We start from the raw sequence: 12037 nt of genomic DNA, 5'->3' as shown, positions 1-12037 counted from the left end.
CCCCTCCTTCACTTCCAGGTCAGGGGACAGCCTCATCTGTCACTATGGAAGACAGATTTACATTGATAGTCCAGACTGCCACCAAGTCACCTGTGTAAATACAATACTGATTCCTACTGAGACGTCTCATACCGTGATGCTTTGGTATCCATTTTGATCCAACAGACTCGGTGGTGGAAACAGTAGAAGTCATAATCCATTCATCATATAATGTAGAGACTGTAGAAACACCATGTAATAACATCAGAGGGCTGTTTCTCTATCTGTCTCTTGTTCTGACTGGATGAAAGGAGAGGGCTTTTCAGAGAAACCATCTGGCTGTGTGAAAATGACTGGAGCATTAATCACTGAGGATACTGTTGCTTTGTCATCATATTGACGGTTTAAACCACAACAAATAGATCACACACCCATCTGGGCTACTTACAAAACATTCCTGACTCATCAGGTCACACACACCCATGTAAGGCTACTTACAAAACATTCCTGACTCATCAGGTCACACACACCCATGTAGGGCTACTTACAAAACATTCCTGACTCATCAGGTCACACACACCCATGTAGGGCTACTTACAAAACATTCCTGACTCATCAGGTCACACACACACCCATGTAGGGCTACATAACATTCCTGACTCATCAGGTCACACACACCCATGTAGGGCTACATACAAAACATTCCTGACTCATCAGGTCACACACACCCATGTAGGGCTACTTACAAAACATTCCTGACTCATCAGGTCACACACACACACATGTAGGGCTACTTACAAAACATTCCTGACTCTCACCTCTCAAACAGATCACACACCCATGTAGGGCTACTTACAAAACATTCCTGACTCATCAGGTCACACACACACACACCCATGTAGGGCTACATACAAAACATTCCTGACTCTCACCTCTCAAACAGATCACACACCCATGTAGGGCTACATACAAAACATTCCTGACTCTCACCTCTCAAACAGATCACACACTCATGTAGGGCTACTTACAAAACATTCCTGACTCATCAGGTCACACACACCCATGTAGGGCTACTTACAAAACATTCCTGACTCTCACCTCTCAAACAGATCACACACCCATGTAGGGCTACATACAAAACATTCCTGACTCTCACCTCTCAAGCAGATCACACACCCATGTAGGGCTACATACAAAACATTCCTGACTCTCACCTCTCAAACAGATCACACACCCATGTAGGGATACATACAAAACATTCCTGACTCTCACCTCTCAAACAGATCACACACCCATGTAGGGCTACTTACAAAACATTCCTGACTCATCAGGACACACACACACACACACACACACACACACACACACACACACACACACACACACACACACACACACACACACACACACACACACACACACACACACACACACACACACACACACACACACACACACACACACACACACACACACACACACACACACACACACACACACACACACACACACACACACACTGATCACACACCCATGTAGGGCTACTTACAAAACATTCCTGACTCATCAGGTCACACACACACACACACACCCTGCAGGGTCTAATAGGGACCAGTCTATTGGAAGTCATAAAGAGAACAGGAGAGGAAACACAAGCCCACTGCCTCCTGGTCAAACACACATTGGTCCTCCCTGTGTGTTTACAGAAAATACACTCCACACTCGCCCAACATTTACCTCCTTATTGTGTGATCTGCTCAAACTCACTATCAGTCAGATACAGATCTCATTTTCTTTGTTATACCGTGAACTACCACTGTTGATTTACATTGCTTCTGTGTAACAATGTGTAATGATGGTGGCGTCTGTATAGGAGGTGATTTATGTCCAGAGGAGTGTCTGACCTGTCCTGTTATTTCCTGTCCTTGTCTGTTCCTTCAGGTGCCATTCCAGCCTGGCCCAGACCCTGCCCCCAGAAGAGGCCCCCGTTGACCGGCCGTTTTGGTCCGACGGTGACCCCAGCATGCCTCTGCCCTTTGACCTAGCTGACATAATCAACAGGGTGGAGTCACTCCTCTGGAGGTCAGTCGCAGACACACATAAGCGGACACACACACACACACACACACACACACACACACACACACACACACACACACACACACACACACACACACACACACACACACACACACACACACACACACACACACTTAAATAACTCACTTATATACATTTACAGTCATTTACACTTTAAATAACTCACTTATATATAAGTCTGCATACCTCCTAAGTATTCCTTAAAGAGGTGGGGTTTAGCTCTTTGATTGTCCTGTCACCATACAACAATACTTAACCATCTCAGTTCATAGACCAGTGCCCTTATTTGGTGTTGCCACCACCCGTTCCCCTCACAGCTTCTGTAACTGCTGCCTCTCTGGTCAGAACAGTTTTCTTCAAGTGCCTGACGGGAGTCTTAGCTCTTTGATTGTCCTGTCACCATACAACAATACTTAACCATCTCCTTCATAGACCTACGTGGTCAGAAATACAGTTATCCTGTTGGCATTTAAACTCAGCAGACATTACTCTGCAGTACGTTGGCCTTTTCATAGCCACCATGGGTCTCTGATTGGCTCATTAGATGTTTCCAAAATGGCACCCTATTCCCCATGTAGCGCGCTCCATTTGACCTGATACCTATGGGCCCTGGTCCAGAGTAGCCCACTATAAGGGTAATAGGGTGCCATTTGGAATGCAGACTTTGGCTCCTTCAGTCTGTGTGTTAATTACAGTGTGTGGCCGGGTCCCGGCCCTGCCTGCACTCTGACATCTCAATGACTTGTTGTCATACAGACGGAGTGAGTGACTGGATGGGCTGTGAATAGATGGATGGAGGAATGACTGGGCTTGTGTTTTCTTTCCTCCTGTCAGGATGTGACGGATGGGACACAAAGTAAAGAGAAGGAGAAAGAGAGCGAGAGAGTCACCCCGTCATCTGAACAGCCTCTATCGTGAGGACAGACGACAGAGGAGGAGAACAGGACCTACCAACTCCTGATGGTGTCAACGTCCTCCAATGGGGGTAGACTTCCCCACCCCAGCCCACCCTGGACCCCTCCCAACCCTGTACCTCGCCCCACCCCGCCCAAACCAGTCTCATCTAGCTTTGCTTGGATTGACTCAACATGGCTGCAACATGAGGATGGAACCCTGAGTAGTGCTTTGCTAACATGCTATAGCTGGTATTGGAACTAGACTCACAATGGTAACGTGGATAACCTGCAGAATTAAAATTGAATGTGTAGGAATGTATTATTTCAATCAATGTTCTGTTTGTTTTCTACATTTAACCAGCTTTGTGTATGGATATGACAAATAGTCATACAGATGTAGGATCTTCATTTTACCAGACATTTTTGTAGGGGTTGAAATTTCCTGCAACAACAGGGTGATCAAATTAAAATCCTATATCTGTAGTACATTTATACTTTCTGTTTCTAACTCAATGTTGCTCTAATTATACTGTTGTATCCTAATGTCCATTCACTTCCTGTATTTCACAACTTTCTTGTTCAGAATCTCCCAGGGCATGACTTTGTGTTACTAAGATGTGACTGACTCTGTGTGTGTGTGTGTGTGTGTGTGTGTGTGTGTGTGTGTGTGTGTGTGTGTGTGTGTGTGTGTGTGTGTGTGTGTGTGTGTGTGTGTGTGTGTGTGTGTGTGTGTGTGTGTGTGTGTGTGTGTGTGTGTGTGTGTGGTTGAATGTGTGTGTGTGGTTGAATGTGTGCCACTGCAGTATTTACAGTATGTGATATTGTATATGTGTGAAGCAGTATGATAGGGATAAGGCCTGTAGCAGGGCTGGGAGATGTTTGTGTTAGAGAGGAAAGGACATGAGAGTCTAGTAGGCAGGTCTCTGTCTGCAGGCATGTCTCTAGTCTGCTCTGTAGGGCTGAAAGGCAGCCCAGGCAGACAAGCTAATGTAGGGCTGAAAGGCAGCCCAGGCAGACAGCTACTGTAGGGCTGAAAGGCAGCCCAGGCAGACAGCTACTGTAGGGCTGAAAGGCAGCCCAGACAGACAGCTACTGTAGGGCTGAAAGGTAGCCCAGGCAGACAGTTTATGTAGGGCTGAAAGGCAGACCAGGCAGACAGCTACTGTAGGGCTGAAAGGCAGCCCAGGCAGACAGCTACTGTAGGGCTGAAAGGCAGCTCAGGCAGACAGCTACTGTAGGGCTGAAAGGCAGCCCAGACAGACAGCTACTGTAGGGCTGAAATGCAGCCCAGGCAGACAGTTTATGTAGGGCTGAAAGGCAGCCCAGGCAGACAGCTACTGTAGGGATGAAAGGCAGCCCAGGCAGACAGCTACTGTAGGGCTGAAAGTCTGCCCAGGCAGACAGTTTGTGTAGGGCTGAAAGGCAGCCCAGACAGACAGCTACTGTAGGGCTGAAAGGCAGCCCAGGCAGACAGTTTATGTAGGGCTGAAAGTCAGCCCAGGCAGATAGTTTGTGTAGGGCTGAAAGGCAGCCCAGGCAGACAGCTACTGTAGGGCTGAAAGGCAGCCCAGGCAGACAGCTACTGTAGGGCTGAAAGGCAGCCCAGACAGACAGATACTGTAGGGCTGAAAGGCAGCCCAGACAGACAGCTACTGTAGGGCTGAAAGGCAGCCCAGGCAGACAGTTTATGTAGGGCTGAAAGGCAGACCAGGCAGACAGCTACTGTAGGGCTGAAAGGCAGCCCAGGCAGACAGCTACTGTAGGGCTGAAAGGCAGCCCAGACAGACAGCTACTGTAGGGCTGAAAGGCAGCCCAGGCAGACAGCTACTGTAGGGCTGAAAGGCAGCTCAGGCAGACAGCTACTGTAGGGCTGAAAGGCAGCCCAGACAGACAGCTACTGTAGGGCTGAAATGCAGCCCAGGCAGACAGTTTATGTAGGGCTGAAAGGCAGCCCAGGCAGACAGCTACTGTAGGGATGAAAGGCAGCCCAGGCAGACAGCTACTGTAGGGCTGAAAGTCTGCCCAGGCAGACAGTTTGTGTAGGGCTGAAAGGCAGCCCAGACAGACAGTTTATGTAGGGCTGATAGGCAGCCCAGGCAGACAGTTTATGTAGGGCTGAAAGTCAGCCCAGGCAGATAGTTTGTGTAGGGCTGAAAGGCAGCCCAGGCAGACAGCTACTGTAGGGCTGAAAGGCAGCCCAGGCAGACAGCTACTGTAGGGCTGAAAGGCAGCCCAGACAGACAGATACTGTAGGGCTGAAAGGCAGCCCAGACAGACAGCTACTGTAGGGCTGAAAGGCAGCCCAGGCAGACAGTTTATGTAGGGCTGAAAGGCAGACCAGGCAGACAGCTACTGTAGGGCTGAAAGGCAGCCCAGGCAGACAGCTACTGTAGGGCTGAAAGGCAGCCCAGACAGACAGCTACTGTAGGGATGAAAGGCAGCCCAGGCAGACAGCTACTGTAGGGCTGAAAGTCAGCCCAGGCAGACAGTTTGTGTAGGGCTGAAAGGCAGCCCAGACAGACAGTTTATGTAGGGCTGATAGGCAGCCCAGGCAGACAGTTTGTGTAGGGCTGAAAGGCATCCCAGGCAGGCAGTTTGTGTAGGGCTGAAAGGCAGCCCAGGCAGACAGCTACTGTAGGGCTGAAAGGCATCCCAGGCAGGCAGTTTGTGTAGGTCTGAAAGGCAGCCCAGGCAGACAGTTTGTGTAGGGCTGAAAGGCAGCCCAGGCAGACAGCTACTATAATGTGTGGCTGATAGAAGGATCCCCATCCCAACTGCCACTCTCTCTTCATAATTGCAGCTGTCCAATGGCTTTTAATGAGTCTTAAAGCGTGTAGAGCACCACTTTCCCTGTATCGCTGCAGGCCAGAAACTCAGATCCACGGCTTCTGACAAAACCAACCAGGAAAGAGAAGCTATGGGTGAAATGTGATGGTTGTCAAAGCCAAGCAGAGCAGCCTTCTTTTTATTTCTTAGTAACACTTTATTTCAGGGATCATCAACTAGATTCAGCCACGGGACGAATTACAAATGATTTGTAGACTGCAAATTTACCCCGAGAAGCCCAAACAGATATAATATTTGACTAAAACGTCATGAATTCGAACCTTGCTTACATTTGTACACGATTAATTGTCTCTCTATTATGCGTGGGAATACTTGGAATTATAGAAAAGTTATTATTTTATTATTCTTTTTTTGCTTAGAAAACCTGGGTGCGAAATAAAACCAACGCCGGCTACCAGTTGGGCAGCTGCTTTCTTTGACCTGGCCACCATAATGCCTTTATAACAATGTTGTAAACATGTCATAACGCTTCATAGCTTGTGTCATTGTGATAACTAAAGCTTTGTGGCATGTGTTGACAAGTTATGACTCGTGGTATGAAGCTTTATAACATGGTCAGGATATTTTTATGAAGGTTATGAAGAGATCATGGTGTTTAGTTCAAATGAAGTCTTACCAATTTCTTTATATATCTATCTATATCAACAGGAAGTAGAACTGATATGTAGTGTTAAAAATGTTTTTCCAATTACAAATGTTAACGGTTGCCAAAATGTTGTTCTTTTGCTTAATCTTTTTGTATGTTGACTGAGGTTGAGATTGTAGACTGGCTGTATTGTTGAGTTGAACAACTATGTGCTCTCTGTTTCACAGCTCAGCTTGTCTGTCTGAAGCTTTAGGAAGGCAGTAAATAAACCAAGACAGTGTTTTATGACCCTCTCTGTGTGGTGCTTTCTGTTGTGTCCAAGGCTCCTGCAACATGTTCATCATCACACTGTATCCCACTTTGGCCTCGCTGTGTGTCTGTGCGTGCGTGTGTCCGTGTGTGTATTTGTGTGTGTGCCTGTGCTTTTGTGTGTGCATGTACATTTACACAACTACTAAGTTCATTTACCAGGCTGTGTGAGAAGGCTAAGCGTGTTTTACCTTTTCCTAGAGTGTGTGTGAGCAGTGAATTGAGACTCATTTGTCAGGTGAGTGTGAGTTACAGTTCTCTGGCCTGCATGCCCTGTCACCACCTGGCCTCTCTCTCTCCCTGCCAGATAGATGGGAAGCCCTGTCAACACCTGGCCTCTCTCTCTCTCCCTGCCAGATAGATGGGATGCCCTGTCACTACCTGGCCTCTCTCTCTCCCTGCCAGATAGATGGGATGCCCTGTCACCACCTGGCCTCTCTCTCTCCCTGCCAGATAGATGGGATGCCCTGTCACTACCTGGCCTCTCTCTCTCTCCCTGCCAGATAGATGGGATGCCCTGTCACCACCTGGCCTCTCTCTCTCCCTGCCAGATAGATGGGATGTCCTGTCACCACCTGGCCTCTCTCTCTCCCTGCCAGATAGATGGGATGCCCTGTCACTACCTGGCCTCTCTCTCTCCCTGCCAGATAGATGGGATGCCCTGTCACCACCTGGCCTCTCTCTCTCCCTGCCAGATAGATGGGATGCCCTGTCAACACCTGGCCTTCTCTCTCCCTGCCAGATAGATGGGATGCCCTGTCACCACCTGGCCTCTCTCCCTGCCAGATAGATGGGATGCCCTGTCACTACCTGGCCTCTCTCTCTCCCTGCCAGATAGATGGGATGCCCTGTCACTACCTGGCCTCTCTCTCTCCCTGCCAGATAGATGGGATGCCCTGTCACCACCTGGCCTCTCTCTCTCTCCCTGCCAGATAGATGGGATGCCCTGTCACTACCTGGCCTCTCCTTCTCCCTGCCAGATAGATGGGATGCCCTGTCACTACCTGGCCTCTCTCTCTCCCTGCCAGATAGATGGGATGCCCTGTCACCACCTGGCCTCTCTCTCTCCCTGCCAGATAGATGGGATGCCCTGTCACCACCTGGCCTCTCTCTCTCCCTGCCAGATAGATGGGATGCTCTGTCACCACCTGGCTCTCTCTCCCTGCCAGATAGATGGGATGCTCTGTCACCACCTGGCCTCTCTCTCTCCCTGCCAGATAGATGTGATGCCCTGGCAGCCATCTGTACAAAGTCCTCTTATTTACTGGCCTATTTCACTGGCAAACAAATGAGCCCAAGTGTGTCTGCAGCACAACTAACCCCTGGGTTTCTGGCCACTCTGTCCATTGACTTACTCTGCCAGGCCGTCCCAGCCCTAGCCATGTCTCTGTAAAGCAGATAGACGGGCCATTCTGTCTGTCATACTCTAGCTTGCTCTCTACTATGATGTACTGTATGTGACTATATTTCTTAGACATTAAACGAGAAGAGTATTTCTTCTGTGTATTTATTTCATTTAGTCATGAACACAGTCAATAAAAGTTCATATTTGGAAGGGTAGTTATAATTGGAACGAGGTGTCTCAATGTAAGGGCTGCTGTTTCACACTACCGGTGTGTAGAAATTACTTTTTAACTGAATAATTACTCATAAAATAATAATTCACCCCTATGCAGGTTTATAGGCCTCTCCCGCCAGGAAGGGCCTGCTGGGTTGACACAGTCAGTTGAAGCCACAAGCCCAGCCAAGCTGAGGAAATAGTCTAGTGTAGCTAAGTTACAACCATGGAGACCTGCTATACCCAGCATTACCCAACTACCTAATGCACACTCTCAACGCTTAACCCTGGCCAAGATACAGCTAGCTCCGCCCACAACCGTAAAGCTCTCCAGAGGGTAGTGAGGTCTGCACAACGCATCACCGGGGTCAAACTACCTGCCATCCAGGACACCTACACCACCCGATGTCACAGGAAGGCCATAAAGATCATCAAGGACCGCAACCACCCGAGCCACTGCCTGTTCACCCCGCTATCATCCAGAAGGCGAGGTCAGTACAGGTGCATCAAAGCTGGGACCGGGAGACTGAAAAACAGCTTCTATCTCAAGGCCATCAGACTGTTGAACAGCCACCACTAACATTGAGTGGCTGCTGCCAACACACTGACTCAACTCCAGCCACTTTAATAATGGGAATTGATGGGAAATTATGTAAAATATATCACTAGCCACTTTAAACAATGCTACCTAATATAATGTTTACATACCCTACATTACTCATCTCATATGTATATGTATATACTGTACTCTATATCATCTACTGCATCCTTATGTAATACATGTATCACTAGCCACTTTAACTATGCCACTTTGTTTACATACTCATCTCATATGTATATACTGCACTCAATACCATCTACTGTATCTTGCCTATTCTGCTCTGTACCATCACTCATTCATATATCTTTATGTACATATTCTTTATCCCCTTACACTTGTGTCTATAAGGTAGTAGTTTTGGAATTGTTAGCTAGATTACTTGTTGGTTATTACTGCATTGTCAGAACTAGAAGCACAAGCATTTTGCTACACTCGCACTAACATCTGCTAACCATGTGTATGTGACAAATACATTTGATTTGATTTGATTTTGATTTGATTTGAGTGTAGTATTGAGGTTACCACCCATGTATAGTGATACCCACCACTTCAGTGGGATCTAACAATGACTCTATGTAGAAGAACAAAACACTAACATAATCATCCTCTCTCTGTCTCCATCTCTCTCTCTCTCTCTCACACCCCCTCCCTCCCTCCTGATCCAAGAGTGAACCGGCTGAATTAGTTGAGCAAACACAGCAGACTGATTGATTGATGTACATGGGGTTAGATGATGATGAAGTATGGCCATTGTTCTGTGTGTTTTCCCCTGTCCAACAGCCCCATAGGTCGGCCATGTTAACTACTTCCTGTAGTGGCTTAGTGACTGAGTGATGGATGGGCCTAGCTGGGTATATACTATCCCCCTGCCTGGCCGGGCCCCGGGGCTGCTGGGAAAAGGCCCCACTTGAAGAGACAATTACATTGTGCTCGAGGGGAGGCACAGGTATGCATTGTTCTGGCCAGGTCAGCAGGCAACAGACCAACCCAGCCTCAATTAAACCAACAACAGGTGGCAGGGAAGACAAAATAACCAGGTGTGTGTTGTGGAAAGTATCGGTTTGGGGTCATATCCCTTTCACATGTATGTGTGTGTGTGTGTGTGTGTGTGTGGCCACGGATTGGGTGAAAGGGTGGTTTGGAAGTGTGTGTGTGTGTGTGTGTGTGTGTGTGTGTGTGTGTGTGTGTGTGTGTGTGTGTGTGTGTGTGTGTGTGTGTGTGTGTGTGTGTGTGTGTGTGTGTGTGTGTGTGTGTGTGTGTGTGTGTGTGTGTGTGTGTGTGTGGCCAGGGATTGGGTGAAAGGGTGGTTTGGAAGTGAGTGTTTGTGTGTGCGTGCACATGTGTCTGTATGCTGGTTTGGGTCCCTAGGCAGTAGTAATAGTAGAAGCAGTCAGGGGTAGATGGTATCACTACTCAGAGGTCTCTGTCAGCAGAGGGCTGGCCCATTATCATTTATCAATGACACCGGTCAACACAACGACACAACATTGACTTATTGACCTATTCTAACTAATTGATGACATACTGTAAAATATAATGTTTTATTTGTACCAATATCATAGCTTTAAAAATTGCAGTGGTAAATTTGTCATGGTAAATTGCAGTGATTTCCAATTCAATAAATGATCTCTCTTCACCAGTATGTTCATGTACAAAACAGATCATGCTTTGTTTTCATCTCCATCAATCCTAATTCCTCATGGAGAAGATATTTCAACATCTTCACTGACTTTTGTTTGTTCTTCATTGTCTGCCTTAAACATTCACTCTCTCATTCCCCCTCTCCTCTCCTGACTTGACTGATGAATGGGTTATAGTCTGTGACAATAGCTCCCCAGAGCAGCCCCTCCATGCAGCCCCTCCATGCTCCCATGCTCCCATGCTCCCATGCTCCCATGCTCCCATGCTCCCATGCTAGGCCCAGAAGCATTAGACTATTGAGGAAGGTAGAGAAACAGGAGAGCCTCCACATGATCAGCACATAATACAGGTCCTGTTTCTCTCCTAATGGAATGAGGGGGCCAGTCAAAACCATAAGCCCTGTCTACCAGCTCATTAGCAGATAGGCCTCCTGTATGTACACACACACACACACACACACACACACACACACACACACACACACACACACACACACACACACACACACACACACACACACACACACACACACACACACACACACACACACACACACACACACACACACACACACACACACACGTCTCTCTTCCACCCCCAGCAGTGTTACCAGCCTTGCAAGGCCCAACCAGGTCAGATGGGTTTTGCTGAATTCCAAAGCCTCTTTTCAAGCCTCTTTTCTCTCTCCAGCCTTGATTTTCACTAGTGGCTCTGAAGTCCTCTGACCCCCTTTTTCCTCAACTCCCTGGCTGGGTCTTCAGTGGACATGTCCAGCCCTAGACCCCTTAGCTCCAGAGGCCTGCTGCTCCAAATCATTACCATTTCCATCACTCTGGTCACCACTCTTAGTCTTCAGCTTGACAAGCTTTTCCTCTTGGCTCTGCCTGTCTGAGGGCCTGGCCAGAGAGACCCCTCTACTTCCCTCTCCTCTCTCATTCAGATTCACAGCTTTTCCTCTTGGCTCTGCCTGTCTGAGGGCCTGGCCAGAGAGACCCCTCTACTTCCCTCTCCTCTCTCATTCAGATTCACAGCTTTTCCTCTTGGCTCTGTCTGTCTGAGGGCCTGGCCAGAGAGACCCCTCTACTTCCCTCTCCTCTCTCATTCAGATTCACAGCTTTTCCTCTTGGCTCTGCCTGTCTGAGGGCCTGGCCAGAGAGACCCCTCTACTTCCCTCTCCTCTCTCATTCAGATTCACAGCTTTTCCTCTTGGCTCTGCCTGTCTGAGGGCCTGGCCAGAGAGACCCCTCTACTTCCCTCTCCTCTCTCATTCAGATTCACAGCTTTTCCTCTTGGCTCTGTCTGTCTGAGGGCCTGGCCAGAGAGACCCCTCTACTTTCCTCTCGTCTCTCTGTCATTCAGATTCACAGCTTTTCCTCTTGGCTCTGTCTGTCTGAGGGCCTGGCCAGAGAGACCCCTCTACTTCCCTCTCGTCTCTCATTCAGATTCACAGCTTTTCCTCTTGGCTCTGCCTGTCTGAGGGCCTGGCCAGAGAGACCCCTCTACTTCCCTCTCGTCTCTCA

The 12037-nt window shown here is 48.2% G+C and overlaps 1 protein-coding gene across 2 annotated transcripts in view; it reads left to right on the top strand.

The window, feature by feature from the left end:
* LOC124035554 (alpha-ketoglutarate-dependent dioxygenase FTO-like) overlaps nt 1-4396 on the top strand; it is a 331688-nt gene extending 327292 nt beyond the window's left edge. For both annotated transcript variants that reach the window (XM_046349024.1, XM_046349022.1), the window contains exons 9-10: nt 1921-2061; nt 2914-4396. In XM_046349024.1, coding sequence (XP_046204980.1) covers nt 1921-2061; nt 2914-2920 — 148 coding nt within the window. In that variant the 3' untranslated portion in view covers nt 2921-4396. The remainder of the gene's footprint in view (nt 1-1920; nt 2062-2913) is intronic.
* The last annotated feature ends 7641 nt before the right edge of the window (nt 4397-12037 follow it).

This window comes from Oncorhynchus gorbuscha, linkage group LG05 (genome assembly GCF_021184085.1).
Source record: "Oncorhynchus gorbuscha isolate QuinsamMale2020 ecotype Even-year linkage group LG05, OgorEven_v1.0, whole genome shotgun sequence".
Taxonomy (NCBI): Eukaryota; Metazoa; Chordata; class Actinopteri; order Salmoniformes; family Salmonidae; genus Oncorhynchus; species Oncorhynchus gorbuscha.
This window is presented reverse-complemented; position numbering and strand designations above follow the sequence as displayed.